The sequence below is a fragment of the Simochromis diagramma genome, unplaced genomic scaffold (genome assembly GCF_900408965.1).
Source record: "Simochromis diagramma unplaced genomic scaffold, fSimDia1.1 OVJJ01000205.1, whole genome shotgun sequence".
NCBI classification, from domain to species: domain Eukaryota; kingdom Metazoa; phylum Chordata; class Actinopteri; order Cichliformes; family Cichlidae; genus Simochromis; species Simochromis diagramma.
Genome location: NW_024386782.1, coordinates 9,850,113 through 9,871,101, shown reverse-complemented (window position 1 = coordinate 9,871,101; position 20,989 = coordinate 9,850,113). Strand labels below are relative to the sequence as shown.

Sequence of the window (20,989 nt, the reverse complement as noted above, 5' to 3'; positions counted from 1 at the left end):
GTTGGTTGCGAAAGGGCTCTGTTTAAAGTTGCCTTCACTCTTCTAGGGCTTTCTTGGGTAAAACTGGATTAAATGGATTGAATTTAATGAGGATGGAGTTTTGTTATATACCGTACGCTCTGTTCTCTGTGTGTATTTCAAAAATACAAGCGCTTCAGACACACAGTGGGAACTCTTTGTTTTAGAGATCAATCCGAAGGTCGAATACTTTGCCTTTGAATCGGAGTCTGTGAGAAACTCATAGGTGAGTCCAAAGACTACCGATGCGAGCGGTGATCAAAGAGCAGTGGGGATCAATTACGCACTGCTGTGAATGTAGCCCACAAAATATTGATGAGGACTGCTCAAGTGTGAGCTTGTCCCATCGGGTTTCTTATCAGAAGGTCATTAGCGCCAAATGGGGGTTGATTGCATTAATGTAGCTGACAAGATGCAATGTCACATAATTGATTCCTGGAGTTTTGTCAGGTGCCGAGGACGTTTTCATCAGGGCTGTGAGCGAAGGGCACAGACACACGCAAACTTAACTAATTATATGTTAATAAGCCTGTAATGTAAGTAATCAGTCGAACAATCTGCACAGTGGAACAAAAGGACAGATGTAAGGTCGTTTTGTGCTTGTGCGCTACATGAAAAGTAACAGCTGCATTTAAAAGTACGCATGCGAGTCTTCAGGTGTTTTCACGCAGTGTGTGTCAAGCTAATAACCGCAGTACAACTTTTACGAAGAGGTTGAACGCAGCACTTTCACTTCTCAAAGAAGATCTGAACATTGTTTACTAATCACGGCAGCCTTTCTGTATGACTGTAAGAACCATAAAGCAGAACTCAGATTTGCAAAAATTTCAGAAAATATAAATGTTTTATGACTGATCTTCTAGATTTGATTTTATGTCTGACCAAATATGCTTTTTCTCCCCCCTAATCAATCGCCTTCTTCTCATCTCTCGGCAAACAGAAATTTAAAAAGTAGTGGATACAGAGAGGGGAGCACAAAAACAAACTGCAAGCAATTTTTTTTTTTTGTATCAGACTCTGTGTGTTTTTCATTGAGATACTTGATGAGTTAAAAGTTTATTGAAATCCGAATCAGAACTTTATTTTGAAGGTATAAGAGCCCAAACCTCCACCAAGGCAGCGCCTTCTCTGCGCAGTATTTACTTTTATGCGAACAGTATTGCATCAGCATTCATTTTGCTTTATTTACTTTATTCATTTTTACTTTACATAAGTTTGTTGAGCAACAAAAACAAGTGTGACGTAATATGCCGTTATGTAAAGTATTCATATTTAATGTACACTACAACCATTGTAGCCCCTACAGCAGGAACGTCAAACTAATTTTACATCATCCCACTTTTATTTTAATTGGGTTGGATCAGTGAGGCTACATGATAAATGTGTAAAATTACAGAAACCATTCTAGCAGTTCATTGCCCAGACTATCCTGTAATTATAAAATATAGTTTTTGTTAATTCACAGAAAAATCTGGGGTGTTTTTTTTTTTTGTTTCGTTTTTAAAAACATAAATTTCTAAAAGAAAAAAAACAGGAACTTTTCTGTCATTTAATTGTGGATCTATCACTTAATTAGTTTGGTTTAATATGAATGGAAAACACTCAACATTTTCCAAATGTCCAGTGGACCAGATTGTAGTGATTGCCGGGTTGTTTCTTTCCCCCAGGCCTTATGCTTGACACTCCTGCCCTACCCAAGTATCCACTCAGTGTCATAATGTAGCACTTTAAATATTTAACACCCTGCTGAATGAAACTGAGAATGAAGTTCAGAGGGAAAAACGATTTGGATGAGCTATTAAAATCAGAGACATTAGTACTGAGTAAGCTGAAGCCAAAAGGGTAGAAAACACTGCTTTAATGTTTAACTTTGTTGTGCTTTTAAAAACTTCTTATACTATTCTCTCTGTATGATATGAATCTTAAAAAGAAGTAACTACTGGTAACTTCTGTGGTCTGTGGCAACGAGTGCCATTTGTTTTGCTGTTGTTTACTGGGAGGGCATCATCAGTGCCACACATGCCAGCAGGATCAACAAGACTGGAATCATTATTGCCATCACTGGAGGCACTGAGTCAGTGAGAGACAGGGGGTCACTGAACATGGACAACCCATCGCACCCACTCCATTGCACACGACAGAGGCAGCAGGGCTGACATGAAGAACGCTTCAGGAAAAATCATTCCTCTGTAAAAAAAAAAAAAAAAAAAAGTACAACAGCTCTCTTTTATTTGTGACAGGTGAACACGTCTGTCAGGACATAAAGACATCTCTGTATCAAACCTTCTTGCTGCTGTTTCTTATATTTATACTGTTCGTGTTATTTATTACAGGAGGCAGAACTGCAGGTGGCACAGTTGAAGGGGGACGAGATTAGAAATGAGTACATCAGAGGGACAACTCAGGTCATGCAGTTTGGAGACAAAGTTAGAGAAGCAAGGCTGAGATGGTTTGGACATGTGCAGAGGAGGGATGGTGGATATATTAGACACAGTATGATGAATATGGAGCTGCCAGGCAGGAGGAAAAGAGGAAAACCTCAAAGAGTCATGGATGTGGTGAAGGAGGACATGCAGAGGGTTGGTGTGGGTGTGACAGAGGATGGTCGGGATAGAAGAGATGGAGGCAGAAGATTCTATCTATCTATCTATCATGATGCAATGTTATTATAAAGTTACCATCACAGGAACAAAGTAGTGCTGATTCAACAACATAAAGCACTTCTCCTGCTGAACACCAGGGGGCACACACTTAGCTTTTATGAGCTCAGGTGGCAGCTTCCTATTCTCTACCTTATTAAGGCAAAAGAGGACACAGGGACGCTGATTAAGTGTGCATCTTTTCACTTTGACTGGCACACAGCATGCTCAGTTTGTATTGCATGGCTTAAAGGCCGACTCCAAGGATGTAACGTGTGTTAAAGGCGAATAATCAGAGTTATTGTTTGTTGAACTAATTGTAATGTTTATTTGAGGTAGTGTGGAACTCCATTGGCTTTAGAAACAAGCAGGTTTAAAAGTATTTCATATTTTATTTGCTCAGTTATATCAGTTTATTTGTGCTGTTGCACCTCGCTCAGCAACTTACTCAAAACCGATCCCTCATTTGTATCTTATAAGGACAGGACAGTTCAATAAATGCAAAACTTTAGATATAGGAACACTGCACTCGTTAGCGTCAGATATTTTGCACCGTTTCTTTCTTTTTCCTTCATTTTGCTTTTCTTTGTTCTTTATGAATCATTTCTATGCCTCCCTTTATTGCTGGGTGTCTGGCTTTGGGCTTGCTCTAGCACGTTGGCTGTGTGTGACTGGACTATCAATGTTTTTTTTATGAGAAAATATAATCACTCTATTGTACTATACTGTATGGACAAACCAAGAAAATATGTTACCAAAGTTTTTACAACATCTGAACAAATAGAGTTTTATTTTCTCTGTAGAAATCTTCAAATCCTAAATGAAAACTGTTTTTCTTCTCATCCAGCAGCTAAACTGATTTCATGATTTGAATTCTTTCTGCAATGAATATAAATCAGTGGTTTTGAAAAGGTCAGCACAAAAATGTGGTGTATCATTTGCAGGCTTTTTTTCTTTCACCCCTGCATTAATTTCATCCCAAACCAGCTTGAGCTGGACTTTCCATGTAATGAAGGTGTTTTGCTGCAGGATGAACCCTCGGGCTTCCTGCGTTACTCAGCTTTCCCCCATAATTTCAATGCCAATATAAACTTCTTCCTTCTGCACCACTGTAGTCCTAATGATGTATCAGCGGGTTTAGTAACACAGGGTGTTCCAACCGACAGAGTGTTTTGTAAGTATTCAACAAAAAGTTTGGACACTTTTGCAACAACTTTTCAAGGCTTCCTCTAAATCCAATGCTGCAGGAAATATGTTAGTTATCCACCTTGTTAATCGCTGGAAGAAGGCCGGACTTCTTTTAGAATTTATACAATGATACCCACATTTTTATTTTTTTATTTATTTTTTAAACCTTGAACAGTTTACAGTTATCGAATGGAGTTGAACTGCCTGAACTTGAATAATAGATGGAAAAACCGGGCTGCTGCATGTACGTGTACGCCTGATTTTGATGCCGATGTTATGTTCTGTGTGACGGCTGTCATAAAGCGACTGGATATGTTCTGTGTTTTGACACGAGAGACGGATTTTAAACATCAAACACACGTTCGCTCACTCACCGCTCAGCCATTTAGCGTCCGGGTCATGGATGTGAAGGTCTGCACCAAAAATATCTTCTACGGTTACTTTCTTCTTAAGGGCCAGGCTGTCATCTTCACCTGTCAGAGCATTTCACAAAAGGATAAACATGCATAAATTGAACATGACACACAGAAGCCCACATATTTACGGTCATAAATTATTTTGCGGTATAGCTGTCTTTCAGTCTTGCCAGATTTTTTATTTATTTATAGCAAACACTGAAGGAAATATTTTGACTTTTTTATCAACATGTTTGCTTTACTGTACATTCCTCTTCTGTCCCTGGAGGTGATGGAATCCAGCAACTACTCCCCTGCTACAGGTGGGTCAATTTAGCACAAAGAGCAAACATTAAAGAGGCCTCTGGTATTGCTCTGTTGGTCTAAGAGCATCAGTTCCCATCTTCCTGCTGAGTTTCTCAGCAGCTGCCTGGCGACTCAAAACCCAAAATGAGATCTGAAGCCGACAGCTGAACTGCAGGTGGAGCAGACAACAGGGGGGCAACAAGCGAGTGAGTCTGGATGTGAGGAAGGAAAAATGGTGAACATTTGAACCCTATAGAACACCTTTACTTAGAAAAGCACCGTTAAGACAGGAGTTGTCACGACGGCTGACAGCCCGATCTTACTGTACAAAATGGTAAGTTGACAGATTCTTCGGCACTCTTCTGACTGACTGAGCGGCGAGATGTGCGCGTGTAAATACCACATCGAGTGCTGTCGAGTGTTTACTGACTTGAAACGTCATAGAAACTCTCCTGCCTGGTAAGAATCTGCAGAGTGAGGAGGAGAAAGCTAATTTCCGGCACGAGGCAAACAGTGTTCTGATGCTTTGCCAATCTGACAAATGGCTGGAGTTCTTACAGCATAATGATCTCCATTAAACAGGCCTGAATGGAATTGCGCATTAAAAGGGCCATTACCTAGTGAGAAGATGACTGGTAGAACTGGTGTAAAATCACAAGCAGAGAAACAATGTCCTCTGTAAAACCTTTCCCCGTGGAAAAAAGGTTGTCAAATCAAGACAACTGCGATTTCATGTGAGGCGTCTCTGCAATGGGGAGATTCAGCAAACGCCTCTTTCAGTGCTACGTGTTCATGTAGATTGTTTTGGAGATATTGGCTATACTAAGTAAAGTAGGCAGCACATGGCTTGTGGTTCACAAACTGCAAAAAGGACTTGATTTTAGTTCTTTCTGCAAAGCTTCTGTTTATAACAGCCATAAAAAATGTTGTGAATCATATGAATGTTTTGATTAAGCCAGAAGATTCAGCTGGACCAGAGGCTTCCCATGTTTCCTGTCTTTTAGTCCTAATGATGCATCAGAGGATCCATCAAAAGGTCATCCACTTGTCAGTAGCTTCATTACAGGTCCACATCCATAAGAAAGTCTGTAGTTGAAAACAAAGAATTACGCTTAACAATCATGAAGATGCGTCCGCACTCTGGACCAATCAGGGCACTCAACTCATCTTTTAATTCACCAAAGCAGAAAGCGTTTTAGCCCAAACTGTTTCAGAGAACCGTCCACAGTTCAGGAATACTTATTTACCGTTTGGACTTTTTGTCTTTCCAGTGTTCAAACATTACAGCCCGGCTAAGACGGGCGCCATTAATGCTTACATCCTGTCATGAGCACGAGCCTCTCTTCACGGCCAGATAAATGCTTCCTTCTGCACACTATGTGTGTAGAATTTGTGTGCACTGAAAAACAGCTAGAGTACTTTTCTCTCTCCTCACCTTGATTTCTTGCCAGGAAAATATAAAAGCTTCGCACATTCTAATGGATTTTGGTGCGACATTACGACACAGCCAACAATGATTAGCTGCTCATGAGAAGCCAAGGCTTTTGGAGGTATTTTCAATAACTTCTGCAACTTCTGGCACACTGTATTGCAATTATTTTAGCATTTATTATTTTATAGAATCAGCTGAGGTGACTGTGTAGCTTTGTCAGAGCCTTGCCCTCTCAGAGCTTCGTCTCACTTGTCTAATGCGTTTTGCTATTCAAGTTCTAGTTTCTTTAATCAGTATCCTTAGGTAGATTTATTTTGCAGTGAAAAGAGCTGGCACCCTTCTCAAACACAGACACTAGACAGTGTTAGTTAGTTATTTAAAAAAAAAAGCTCCATAGCTCCATGCTTCACTGAGACCACAGTTTCAATCCCTCCCCCCACCTACAGTATACTAATAGATACATTTGAAAAAGGAAAAAAGAGCTACTGTTATAAATACATAAATAAAAATATAGAAATATAAATAAATTAGTGCTGTCAGCGTTAATGTGAATGTGTGCGTGAATGGGTGGATGACTGGATATGTAAAAGGCTTTGGGGTCCTTAGGGACTAGTAAAGCGCTATATAAATACAGGCCATTTACCATTTACCATTAATCTTGTTAACATGACGTTAATGCGGCAAATCTCCGTTAGCGAGTTAACGTGGATCACCCTGTGCATTGGGCTGCTTGGCGCTAGCGTGTTAACAAGCTAACCGTGCTAACGCGTTAATGAGCTAATGGTGTTGACGCGGTGCAGCCTCAGGTGTTAACTCGCTAACGGAGATTTGCCACGTTAATACTGTTATGCCGTTAACGTCATTTTAACGAGATTAACACTGACAGCACTAAAATACATATAAGTAAATAGAGGTTTAGAAATGGGAATATTGTGTGCACTGGTACCTCAGCCAGAGAGCTCCTGATTTATAGCTCATCTGTCTGAATGCTGAATATCAACATGTCAGAGACATTCAGAGGTGGCAAAACTACAGATACTTCAAAACTGTGTTCAAAACTACTCCAGTAAGAGTTCTGATGTATCTTATTTACTGCTCTGAAATGAACTCAAAGTCCGACAGTGAAAAGCAGCTTTTCTAGAGCTCATGTTGTGCAAAGCTAACTGAACTTAATGCTATTTTAATGCAATAACAGATTAATTTTAGTACACGGGAATACAAACTTTATTTCTGATTACACTTCCACAACTAAACCAAAAAATACAAGGGTTGAAGTGGGATTCGGCAACACAACAAATTATCTTAGGAACACTAAGTTGTTGTATTGGCTCAGTGTTGGAGAAAAGAAACATATTAATTTTTGTTGTGAGCTCCAGACTGCTGCTCTTGGTGGATTTACACAACTGAACTCAGCAACAGGCAAGCAGATGCTTTGATTTTTGTTTACTTTCTTGGCAGATTTCCATCAACTACACTGACAGTATAGTATTTATTCTGTCTTTATCCTAGACCGTATGCAGCTGGTCTAAATACTGAATTCAGTTACTGAATTCACCACAGTACAACAAGCTAACCTGTTTATCCTGCACCAAACTGCAGAGCACTTGAACAACACAAAGTTAGTATAAAAATTAGATTGGTTTGCTGGACGTTTCACAATATGAAAAAATAACTTTATTTCATATACAGTTCCGATATAAGATAAAAAAATGAGGACACTACATGTAAGCTTTATATTTCCAGTATCAGATACCACTGAGAACTCCTTATCTTTAAATCTATCCTCTCATCTTCCTGTCCTGTTCTGAAAATGTAAGGATTAAAAAGTGCAGATACTTGTGTAAAAAATGTAGGGAATAAAGTAAAAATATGTCAAATAAATAAAACTCAAGTACAGATACTTGAAAATACCACTTAAGTACAGTAAAAGTACAGTATCTGGAAATATTAAAGAGAAGACTGTAATTTTTGCATGCGTTTAAATCCTTGCCATAGTCAGTTATGAATGCACATAATTCCTAGGAAACTGGATATGTAACGTGATGCAAATTACTCATTTTGTTTGAATAAATATAATAACCTAAGAGGATTAAGCATCCTTGGCATCCTTGGAAATACACACCCACTGAGTGTTAACATATTTGCATGCAGGTTTGTGTATTTGTGTGCATTTCCTAGAGGGCTATACACACCAGGGCTGAGCAGGATAACAGAGGTGACAATCAGAGAACAGATGATCAGGATGACCAGCAGGGCTATGGCTATTCCCTTCCAGTTCCTCTGAGGTGGGGCGCTGCCAACAAGGTCCTGAAAAACATAAATATTACATTACAATGAGGCAAAAACAAACAGAAGCGAAAAAATACCACCTATCAAGCACCCATAGGCAGCAAATAAAGTACTTCCAGTGCTACAATTCTACTTCACTGTAGAAGATGCTGTGCAACGACATTCAGGTGACTGTATTTTTTGTACAATGGTTTAGAGTTCACCTCATCATAAATAAAAAAAGAACTATTTGTACTGTCACAGTTGGAGGCAGAGATTGGCCGGAGGACAGCTCATTCTGTCAGACAGATGCTGACAACTCAGCCACTTGTGTGCAGTAACAGCGCATCATCCAGTTGCTCCCCGCTGCTCGTATACGAAGAGTCCCCGCAGCTTCGCCTGATAGCTGGAGCGGCGCTACGGCTTCAACACAGACACAACAGGCAGAATAATGAGCTGCTCTCCTCACGGAGCCCAGCAGATGGTAGATGGCTAATCAACACTGTTTGAAACGCACGTACTGCAAAAATCCACAGGACACACAAAACACTTTAAGTGCAAAAGTGCAGCATGCAGCAGTGAGAAGACTGACCAACAATCAAAAACACATCTTCAAGTATTTCAATGTAAAAGCCCTCGAGTGGCTTTACTGTGTGATTTGCCGGCACAAGCACGCGCCATCAACCGCCTCTTGACACACTGCGTCCATTAGAAAGCAACAGGAACAGACAGTTTTCTGGAATAACTGCAGATGAGTGCTAACCTCCTGAACTCGGAGCTGTCTTTCACTCACTCTGCCTTTAAGATTGGGGGGTAACTTCGCTTGCCGGGCACACATGTCAAATATTTCCATTTTCAAGACCGATTAGACTATTTAGAAATGTCATCATCTGACACATAGATCCTTTTAGAAATTAGTGTCCAACTTTGGGGGTTTTGTTTTTTGCACTTTAGTATGCTGTATATTTAAAACTCTATTTTTCAGTTTATTGAAACTCAAAAACTAAAATTTGTCATTTAAAATAAGCCTTTTACTGACTTGCACGCCATCTTTAGGTCTCCCCACAAGACTTAAAGCTCAGGCTAGGCCCTTCTGGATAGTCATGACTTTGCATTGTCCTGGCAGTATGTCTTGGGTCAGTGTTGTGCCAAAGGTGAATCAGTGTTACAGTTGCAGGTCTGTGTAAGCAGAAAAAAGAGACCTGCGACTTTCTAAAAGAGCTTGCTGTTTTCAGTCCAGTGGCACACTGTGTGACTTTTACAGAAATGGAAGCAATCAATAAAATAACTACCACAGCCCATCTCCTCACCAACCTTCTCACTCTCGTACAGGGCAGAGTTTCCATAGCTGCTCCAGTTATTTGACCATTTACCATTTAAACACAGAGGAAGATATTATGGAAAACAAAGGCACTATCGCCTTTTTTTCCTTCAGCAGACGGTGGCAGAGAGAAATGAACTGTGAGAGTGAGGTTTTACAGGTGCACACATGCAGTCCTCTGAATAACCATCTTTAGCAACAATAACTTGAAGTAATCATTTTCTGTATGACTTGTTTCTCACATTATTGTGGAGCAACTGTGCCCCTTCGCCCTTACAGCATCGCTTCAGTTCATTGAGGTATGTGGCCATTTGTTGATGCGCATTCAGATCAGATTGAGGTCTGGACCAAAGTAACACCTTGACTCATGTACTGTTGCATGACCTGGTTTTGGACAAGCTTTTGACTCTGGAACAGAGGAGTTTATGGTCAACTCAATGATCAACAATATGCTTGACAGGTGGTATGAGGGCCTTACACTGATATGGTTTTCAGAGGTCAAGTAGTTCCAGAGGTCTTGAGATTTATTCAGATGCAGCTTTGCAAACTAAAGCTGTGCTGCCAGGTTCTTTTTAGAGAGAAGCAGCTTCCTCCTAGAAACCCTTCCAAACAAGACATACTTGTTCAGTCTTTTTCTAATTGTGCTGTCATGAACTTTAACATTAAACATGCTAACTGAGGCCTGCAGATTCTGAGATGTAGCTCCTGGTTATTTTGCAGTTTCTCTGAGCACTGAGCAGTCTGACCCGACACGTGCTGATGACCAATTAACTGCTAGAATTTCTAAATTCTGGTCAAAAACATGCTTTAACACTATAATTATGGGTTATTGCTAATATACTGGTGTGCAAAGTTATATTAATTTAATTGTAATTGAAGTGTGTAAAGTGAAGGCTCTGAAGCGACCCATTAGGGTATCGCTCTACTCTATTGCATCCAGCGTGTTGAAGGGTCGAGGTTAGAAGTTGCAGCCAGATATGATTTCCGTGCATCATGCTTGCCAGCTATGTGGCCGCACAAACAGACACGCACATTTGCACATTAATGCCTCTGGTCACAGTCAGTGAGACAAGTGAGCAGCTTCAGCCACCCGTATCAGTCCAGCTGCTCATAACCATGTTACCAATTAGCCCTGGTCTCTCTCTGCCTGCAGTCAGGAGAGTGGTTATACGGTACGGAGGGGCTCAGTGAACCACTCACGAGTTAATGAGGGGTGCGTGTACACGGGAGAGAGAAGCAGACAGCTCAACTGGTGAGCAGAGACAGCGCTTCTTATATATTTGAAGACTTTAGCAAGTTACGATACAGTAAATGTTTAAAATGATCCTGTTTGTACGGCACCTGTGTGTATTTACTTTGCTTGCGCACCTACTGTCTCTGCACAGTTTGTCTCACAGCAAAGCAAATCAATAGCGAAGGCAGTGAGTACATATAGAAAAACAGCAGGCACATCAATAAGCTGATGCATTGCTGCAGAGGTAAGGATTTTCACAACAGCGTGTATGGAGTCGTATGCTGGGTTCATAAGATATTAATCTCCCTGTGTTATCTCGCCCCAATAGGAAAGACACGAAATCTGCAATTGCTTCAGACTTCTGACCAAGCCAGAAATAAAAGGCGCTGATGCTCCGACCAGCTTTTCTGATAATGACCTCCTTTCAGCAACTGCTAACTTTTCACTTCATAGAGTTGTCTGTGTATCTGTGCGAAAAATGTAACAGGATCCAATCCAGCGTAACACATCAATCAATACACGTGGCATTTGGAAATAATCAACATAACAAAGTAATCAATCAATCAATCAAAATTTATTTATATAGCACATATTAAAACAACAGTGTTGACCATAGTGCTTCACAGTCAATAAAAACATGAGACAGTTAAAACAAACAATAAAAGAGGACAACAAACAATAGGTAACAACGCAACACGCTAAAACAGCCAACTAGACAGAATCAAAAGCCAAAGTAAAAAAATAAGTTTTAAGACGTAATTTAAAAGACTGGATAGACTCGGCAGTGCGAATATGAACGGGGAGGTTATTCCAGAGTCTGGGTGCCACGGATGCAAAGGCCCGGTCGCCTCTCGACTTCATTCGAGTCCTAGGTTGTGCTAGGAGCCTGTGGTTGGACGATCTAAGTGCTCTGTTGGGATTGTATGAATGGAATAAATCAGAAAGATAACTGGGCGCTAAATTATTCAAAATATTAAAAGTGAACAAAAGAATTTTAAAATCTATACGATATTTAACAGGGAGCCAATGTAATTTGGCTAAAATTGGGAAAGTAAGGGAAAAAAAATCTCCCATCACAATATTTCAAAACACTATGACATTTAGTTACAGCAATTCTTCCACCTATGACAAATGCAGCTATAATGACAGCAGAGCGCCATTTCTATCACAAATGCATCTCCCACAGGTCCTGTGGGCTAGTGCAATTGCAGAATACATATGATTTGACAAACAGGAGCAGCAGCTTCCTTCCAGGATGGCAGTTTCTGTAAACAGACAGTCGAACATTCAATTACGAGTCAAAGAGCTTTTCCGCAATCTTGATCAATAGACAATCAAAGACTGCTGGACGTTTGCCTTCTTCACGTAAAAATATATAAATAAAAAATTAAAAAATTAAAACAGCTCAGGTTGAAACGGTTGCCACCATTAAAGTGGTATGTCAATATTTCTGGATGCATAACACCGACCTGACTAAGATCAGATCGATGTTTATTGTGCTACACGGTGGACAACAGAGCCGTCAAAACAGCTGTCACAGCTGTTTAAAACGCCCATTCAACAAAGCCACTGCAACAAGGTGAGCATTAGTAGTGCACTTACTGAGGGTGAGCCTCAAAGCTACTCAACGCTGTAAGAAGCTGTACTGAACATTTACCAATACGAGATGGCCTTTATCTGTCTGAATTTATTAGATGAATGCATTTCCACCTCAGAGCTGTGAAACTTGTGTACTGTATTACATAAAGTACATATTTATTCAATGCTGTGGTTTGTAAAAACGTAACCATAACTCACTACAGAACAGGTTTTACCATCTTTTAGTGTTTTTTTCTGTCTTATAGTAGTAAATCTGAGTATGTCTTGTTTAAAATGAATGGGTCTTTTGATTTAGTGATTATAAAAGTGTTTCTTAAAGACCTATATGGCTGCTTTCACTTTGAAAGAGCAAAAAGGTTCACATTCAGAGGTAGGCAGGCTACAGAAACACATCAACATTCGACCTGGACGAAGGAGTTCATGGTACAACATTTGCTTAGGTTTAGGTTTAGAAAAAGCTCAAAGCTCCCAGTCTAAAGACGATATTACCAGTGCACTTTGTGGGGACTGTGAAGGCCATTTGCGTACAGTGAATTCATTGCCATGTTGAAGAAACTTGTTTGAGATGATTTGAGCTTCGTGACATGGTGCACTTTCCTGCTGGAAGCAGCCATCAGAAGATGAGTACACTGTCCTCATAAAGAGATGGAGGTGGCGAGCAACAATTTTCAGACAGGCTGTGATTTTTAAATGATGCTTAGTTGCTGATAGTACTGTAATCTGATGTGATCTGCTGCTGCTGCTGTAGCCCAACCCAGTATCATGGCAAAGCATGTAATAGACACGCCAGTCCATCGTGTCCATTTCATGCTTTGCCTCGCCAAAGCATGAAATAGACACTGATGCAGAAATTGCATTACCAGCAGGAGGAGAAAATATATTTAAAGCCAAGAAGTCGCTTGTGGGCAAGGAAGGTATGAAGTACTTTCCAGGGTCCTTAATCGCCAGACACGATTAAGCAATATGACTAACATGTTTTTACATGTACAATTGTGTTAATAATGTCTGTTTAAATGCTTTGCCATGATTATTTTCATGAAGGTTGCTCGTACTGCAGCCTTGTTATAGCGGCACGATCTCAAGGTTTAACATGTTGTACATTCTGAGATACTTTTCTGCATACCTTGGTTGTAATGAGTCTTTTTTTTTAGTTGCTATAGCTTTCCTATCAGCTCCAAACAGTGTGGCCATTTTTCTTTAACCTCTGACCTCTGACTAGGCATTTCCACACAGAGATTTACCGCTCACTGGACATTTTCCCTTTTTCAGACCAGTCGCTGTAAACCCTAGAGATGACTTTGTGAGAAAAATCCCAGCAGATCAGCAGTTTCTGAAATAAATAAACCATAAAATGTTCAAAATCACCTTTTCTCCTTATTTTCAGGCTCAATTTGAACCTCAACAGGTTTTTTTGGCCTCGTCTACATGACTAAATGCATTGAATTGCTGCCATGTGAATGACTGGTTAGATATTTGATATACGATCAGTAGAATATGTATATATAATAAAATGAGGGTATAAACCAGTAAGGACTTGTTTCAGAATAACTAAGTTATTGTCATTTCTGTTAGGATCATCAGCATGAGCTTCTATGTTGTATACATTTATTTAGTTAAGAGCATTAAGAGCATGTATTTTAAAATAGAGCTGCTCTCTCATACAGCCCACTGTTATTAAAGTGTCTCAGCTCTGATTGCTTTAACTGTGCAGAGTGCTTTATCCCTGTTTAAAACGCTCGACGCTTCACCCACCTACTCAACCACAGAACAGAGAGCTCCACTCTAATTCACTTACATAAAAATGCATGACAATTATCACCACAGTTTCCAGAAAACAAACCCTACAGAGATATATAGAATCTAACCTTAGATGCATGGTTTCTTTTCCCGGGTGTTCAACGTGTTTAAGAATATAGCAAACTGTAGGAGTTTGCGGGAGATGTTGAGTTTTCTGGAAAGCTCTTAACAAGTGAAAAAGTGCATCTGTGTATAAGTGGAAATCTTGACCTTTAGCAGCATTTCAGATGCAGGCTGGCTCTCTGCATTAGGCCATCTCCTTCTGTTAGTCTGTGTGTGAAGAGCACACATGCATGCCTTACAGCTGATAACAATAAAAGCTGCATCAATAAATTAGAACTGCAGCCATTTCCACCCTCTTCTCTACAGACACACATCTAAATAAACCCATTCCCATACTGGCATCTCTAAAAAGACAGAAAACCCCAAGAGAGAGGACGCAACAAGAATTTTTCCCGATCTATTTGTTGCTATTTCCATTCTGTTTCGAGACAAAGGGGCTGTAAAAAGAAGGCATCTTTTAAGGTCAAGCTCCCTTTACCCCCCTACCGCTCTCTCTCTCTCTCTAATCCTCTCTCCCTCCCACTTTCCCTTTGTCTAAGCATCTCTTTGTCTCTCTGCTCGCTGCTGAAGTGTGAAATGGATCTTTCCTGATCTTTGAGCACCTGGTTTCCAAGGGAACCAAGAGAGCTGTTTGAGTCAGATTTGCAGTGAAGATGGTGCTCGCTGGTACAGTACAGCAGGGACTAATATTACCACTGACTGCCATGTGGGAAACAAGGGGCTTGAGAAATTAACCTAGGATTTAGGGGGAAAAGGAAACAAGGGAATGTAGATGTTTGAAACTCAATGTATCCTTTCACTGTAATGTAGTCGCTGTCTCAGGACAGTAAAACTTCAGAGTGAAGCAGTAGCCTTTGGACATAGGGGGAAACTTTTCCTCTGGAACAGCATCAATAAATCATGGCCATTCACGAGTGAGATTAAGAATTCATGCCAGCTGGCTTTTGGCTCATGAATAGTAGGACACCAGCCTCAATGTGCCCGTCCAGCCTTTGTCCTTTTTGAACTGCAACTCAACTGAAACAAAGGAAAACAACAGGCTGTTTAGATGACATACAGTAACCTGGCTGTGGATGTGATAAGAGAACAGGAGTTAGGCCACTTCTTTAGTATTTAGAACCAGGGGCACATAAGTCAGCACACGTAATCAAAACATTAAGAAGAAGCGCGCTCAGTCATGGCCAAAGATAACCAGAGTACTTTTTATACCTCTGAAAACATGAGAGCAGTTTTGAGGTAAAGTAGGAAGTTGCAAAAAAAATTACAATCATATAATCAGACTAGATACTCATTTGCAACAGTTTTAATACCAACAGTGGCATCTTTGCCTCTTCCAGCTGACACAAAACTTCACACACTGCTCTTCCCCTCGCTGCCAGCCGAACAATAGCACGAAAAACTTGCTGAAGCATCTTAAAAAACCCAAATCCCTGTCCTCATCAATAAAGCTCCTGTTTCAACAGCAGTACTGAAGTATTAATAGGTCTGTAACGTCAATAAACCGCGTTAACTTAACAGCACACCACAATTATTTGTGTCTAAACTGTTCTCCTAAAGCCCCAGATTGAAGCTGACAAAAGTCTACCCACAAGTAGACAGACAGCAGCAGCCAAAATTAACAACTCTATTTGATCAGCAACAATAATATGCTGCCAAGTCACCAGAAGCAAAGGAAATAAACAGGGCTGCAGCCAAATACATTTGCACCAACCAGTATGGTTATCGGACTCCAGTTTGAAATTCTGGCATCGTGACAATCCTACTCACGAGAATCAAACTGTGGGAGCTATTCTATATAACACAGACAATCAAAGTAGGTGAATTAAAGTAAAAAGGAAGCATGAACTTACATTGAGAGTAAAGTTACTGTATAGAAAAGGAGTGAAGCAAGAGTCTTGGGCCGCAATACTCTGAAAACATCTCTCTGTTTGTGCATGACTTTGTGATCCAAAACACCGAAAACATGGAAAATTCTCCTAATTTAACTTTGTTTTTAACCACAGCCGCCTTTGGCTTTCTTTATTATTTGATGTTTATAAAGACAGCAGAGCTGATTAGAGTCCTGGTGTGAAACAGGCCTGTGCAGTCAAAAAAATAATGTCAAATTAATTACTAGCAACTATAACAGCAACTGGAAAAGCTTTTGAATTGTAATAAATTGGTCCTTAGATGTGAAATTAATGATAAGTAGGGCTACGTTACATCTCTGTTAGGAAAATTCTTTGCAACAAAGTCTTTGGGTCGTTTCTCTCGCAGCCACAATTTAACATGTTAAAACTTTTGTATCGTTTCGGTCGCCTTTTGTCGGCACTACAGAAGAATAAAGAAACTTGGCTGGTTAAACTGACAAGCTCTGCTGCACCTTATTCTCTTTTCAGCTTTGTAGACAGCTTTAGCGTTTGTGCTTCTTCACTGATGAGAATCTAATAATATGACTAAGCTACTGTAGCAGAGCTGCAAAAACTTAGCAAACGTCTCCATCTGTAAGATGACCCTCAGCTCGCAAGGCGCTCCAATCCCCAGAGAATGTTTTCAGCAAACGTCCCTGGCTGCTTCACTGATTAATGTTCACCATCTCAGTGCTAACTTTGTCTTTCTACCATTTGGTGCTGATGAGCTGATGGTGTACAGCTGGGTGCAGCTGCAGCGTAACTCGAAAATGGGGGGAGAGTATAACAAACCATAAAATGAGAGAATTTAAAACCGCAAAAAAACAACATAAAAAGGTTAAATGCTTTTATAGAGATGAGGGAAAAGATCATTGGAGCCATTCTTAGTATAAAAACTTGGACCCGTACAGCTCTGGACCAAAAACTTTTGACCTACTTATTTTCTGTGAGTGGCAGCGGTTGTAGTTGCGATGGCATGGCAGTAGTATTAGCGACACCAATGATATACTGGAGTGGTAAGTGAGAAGAAGACAAGTGCACTGAGTGGTTCTTTCACAACAAGTCAAAACTATATTAAATGATTTATGCTGCTGGCTTTTATGCCATTATCTGTGTTCACCTGGGGATAAATTATTCAGTAACTGATGAGGTACTTTTATTCTTCCGTGGTCTAGACACTTCAGTCTTTGCAGGCAACAGCACTGTGTATGTTGACCGTCTTAAATTATATTACACCCAGCCAGCCACTCATTTAGAAGTAACGTAAGGGCCGCGCTCATCTTATTATGAGTGGCAGTCCAGATAAGCGATTCTTATCTTTAAGACTCTTTATCTTGCACACAAAGTTAGAAACATGGCTTAAAAACACACATGTTCTGAGATGAAATGCTGTGCAACTATACTCCAAGTTAAACCCCCCAAAAAGCAAATTACGTATCCATCGACTCATCTACAGCTTACAGTAGGCACTAAACAGCAACATCACAGAGAAGTCTTCTCTACTTGACAATCAAAACTGTTGCAGAGATTCAGCAAAAATTACGTAAACAGTGCAAAGTGTGCCAAACAATTTAAAAATAAGGTTCCAGCATTTCTGTTTCTTGTATTTTGGCATAAGAACAACAAGTTTACCTCATTATTTTTGCTCATTTGTGCACTAGCTCTCTCCAGGTGGATTTTCTTTCTTGTGAAAATAGAAACGAGACTGAGAAACTTCACCATCTATGAATGTGACAGGTAAATGTGAAGGGAGGCCACAAAGTCAAGTTCATCCTACAGTCCTGGCAGACCCCACATCAGGCCTTCTACACATCCTAGTGTGTGTTATTTCAGACCCCAGGCACACTGGCCTAGAGACCAGCCAAAGATCATTTGGTAAACACCAGTCACAAAGGAAAGGTTGCTCCTTTCTAACTGGAAGTTGTTTGAAGTTGGACGCAGTCGTGAAACTGGTAGCAGATTGCTGCGGTCACCAATAGTCTGCACGGAAGTTTACCTACAAACGGATTTACCTACAAACACTCGCAAACTACTCAGCAAGCGGCAGAGAAACTGAAAAGTGCAAAACAAACTGGAAACACAGACAGTTCCCCTTCAAAGTAAAAGTTGTGCTTTAGCTCTGCAACCAAAACAGTTCAAATGGCTCAATTTTGAATTTTGAAAGCCGTCTCCGTTTCTGATTTGCGTCACACTCAGTGTTTAGTTTACCACCAACCATTTGCCATCCGGTCATCGACAGGTGCCTAAACCAGTGCTACTCAGGCCTAAGCTGCTTTAGCATGTCGCTGCTTTGTAGTCTCGCTTCTCCTCATTTTGCTGCTTTTGATTTACTTGAAGTCACTGAAGCCTTCTGTGGCCTTTATAAAGACCTTGTTGCTACACTGCCAGCTTCTTCCTCACTACATGCACACTAGAGATCCCAGAAATGAGCCAAATATTGAAAAATGATTGCAGGCAATGATTTAATTCAATTTTATTATAGCACTAAATCACAACAACAGTCGCCTCAAAGCACTTTTATTGTAACATTACAGAGAAAACACCAACAATCATCGGACCCCTTATGAACAAACACTTGGCGACAGTGGGGAGAAAAAACCCTCCTTTTTAACAGGAAGAAACATCCAGCAGAACCAGGCTCGGGGACAGGTGGCCATCTGCTGTGACCGGTTGGGAGTGAGCGGGAAACTTTAATGTTTCCCCAGAACTAAAAACTACATCAAGGTAAAGAGGCTTACAGTATTGCTATGATTGAAGGTGCACTGATTTCCTGGGTGACCCATCCTCATGTTAATAGTCTGGAAAAAAAAATTCACAAGACAGATGGGGAGGAAATCCAGTCTGCAAAGAATAAATAATTTCTGTACGCCTCAACGATAAGAAGACGCCTCGGGACAAAGTGGGAAATGGGCGTTGTTTTCAGGCGCACAGAAAAAAAACAAAAGCAGAGATATAAAAAAGTATATTCTCGTCTGCGTGTGCCTCTTCATTTGTTTTTGTTGGAATGGATAACAGAAACTGGGGAGGAGATGAGAAAAGTAAAAATGATAAAGCATTAAAACTCCCCGACTCTATCCACTAGGGACGAGGGGAAGATGGAGGTTAAGATGGGTTTTTTGAGAGGACTCAAATCGCTGCCTGCCTCTGAACAAAACTGGCTCGGCTATCTTTCAATCATCAGAAGAACTGTTGCACACAACAGCGTGACTGAAGTGGAATCACTGGAGAATAGATCAGCTGGAAGTGCCCCTTGCTGTTTTTTAAAATCCCCCTTTTTCAAATTGAATGCTTTCTCTTTAAATATGCTCCTGAAAATTAAATCCATTTTCAGTTAAGAGGAAAAAGAGGACAGCTCGTCTTCTTTCAGAATAATTACCTGCAGAAAAATAAGGACCTAATATGATAAGGAATCAGGAAAAAATAAAATCTGCAGCATTGAAATTTCATTTAATGACGTTTGTGTACTCATTTAATTCACCTGGTAACAGGTTCTCTTTTTTCCCCTGCACATCACCTTTGATTCCCCCCCCCCGCCCCTCTGGATGGGTACTTGTGGTTTAAATTACAGCCCTGCTACCTTGAACAACACAATAACCAATAGCATTGAACAACAGCAAGTACAGTAATGGAGGAGGCATGAAACAAAAAAAATATTGTGCAGTGGCAAATTTGTGCGGCGCCTTCAAACCATCATGATAATCAATGATGCGAGAGTGTTGCAGTGATGCTCAACAAAAGAGAGCAATAATCATGGCGTGTCAGATAAAGAGCATGTAGGTACATTTCCTGGGCGTGTAACGACTTTCCTAATGAAGGCAGCTTTTGTTTTTTTGGTTTTTTTAAAGAGAGAGAAAAAGTTTCCACCTATTCCCCTATACAAGTTTTATTAAGGCTGTATGGATGCAGTGCACAGCCTGCATTACAGACAGTGTTCAAATCTCAGATGTGTTTGCTCCCTGCACGCTACTTCCTCTGCTATGATATCTTTATCTCTCTGCCTCTGTCTCCGCACCATTAAAGAGCAGACACACAGGCGGGCATTCGCATTTGAAGCTGATATTTCCAACGAGCAAGGTCACTGTTGGAGCTACACAGTCAGCGTTATATTTTCCAAGCTTCCCATCCAAGCAGGAAGTATGCTGCCTGCTGTTGTCTCGTGCAAAGTGTTTTGCACAGAGAAACAAAGCAAGTCGAGGCCGGTCGCATATAGAAATCGCTGGATGGGAATAAAGACATACCGCTCCTTTCTTCAACAAAAGTGAAACGTTTGCCGCTTGTGCGTGTGATAGCTGTGTATTATGTGAGTTGCAGTGATGTGCAGATGAGCCCATGTGCCTTTCGCTTTCCGAGCTCTCCTTTTTTCACGTCTGACGCCCGACTTCCTCTCAACCTTCAAAAGAGCTCACACGCTCTCTCTGTCTCTTTCTTCTTTTAAAAAAAAATTGATCTGATTTCACGGTTAAAGATCTGCTGTACCGCTGTCGACTCCGCACTCTCGCTTTTATAAATGTATGAATGCGACGCAAAAATAAACACTTTACACCTAAAATATTCAACGGTGCTGTGACTGCACTGGAGAGACGAGAAAAGAAACTTCATGCAAGTTGAGGCACAGGAAGCAGTCAGATGAGTTCCACTTTTACAGATGCTACACTTCATTACGCGCTGACCAGTCAGCAGTCACAGTAAATAACCCTCATCACCTCAGTGAAATTAACCTTTATTATGAGTCTTGTGTATTCAGTGCTGCATTTGAGCCAAAAAAACAAAACAATGAACAGCTGTTATGCAACTAGTTTTATTGTCGACATGTTTCTGCTCCATACGCCAAACGAGCTGA

The 20,989-nt window shown here is 40.5% G+C and overlaps 1 protein-coding gene across 5 annotated transcripts in view; it reads right to left on the bottom strand.

Annotated features, from left to right (window-relative positions):
- Nucleotides 1-20,989, bottom strand: part of LOC120727443 (dipeptidyl aminopeptidase-like protein 6) — a 93,627-nt gene that overhangs the window by 26,537 nt on the left and 46,101 nt on the right. For all 5 annotated transcript variants that reach the window (XM_040021687.1, XM_040021688.1, XM_040021684.1 and 2 more), the window contains 2 exons: nt 8,171-8,285; nt 4,220-4,318 (listed from right to left, as the gene is read on the bottom strand). In XM_040021687.1, the coding sequence (XP_039877621.1) occupies nt 4,220-4,318; nt 8,171-8,285 (214 nt within the window). The remainder of the gene's footprint in view (nt 1-4,219; nt 4,319-8,170; nt 8,286-20,989) is intronic.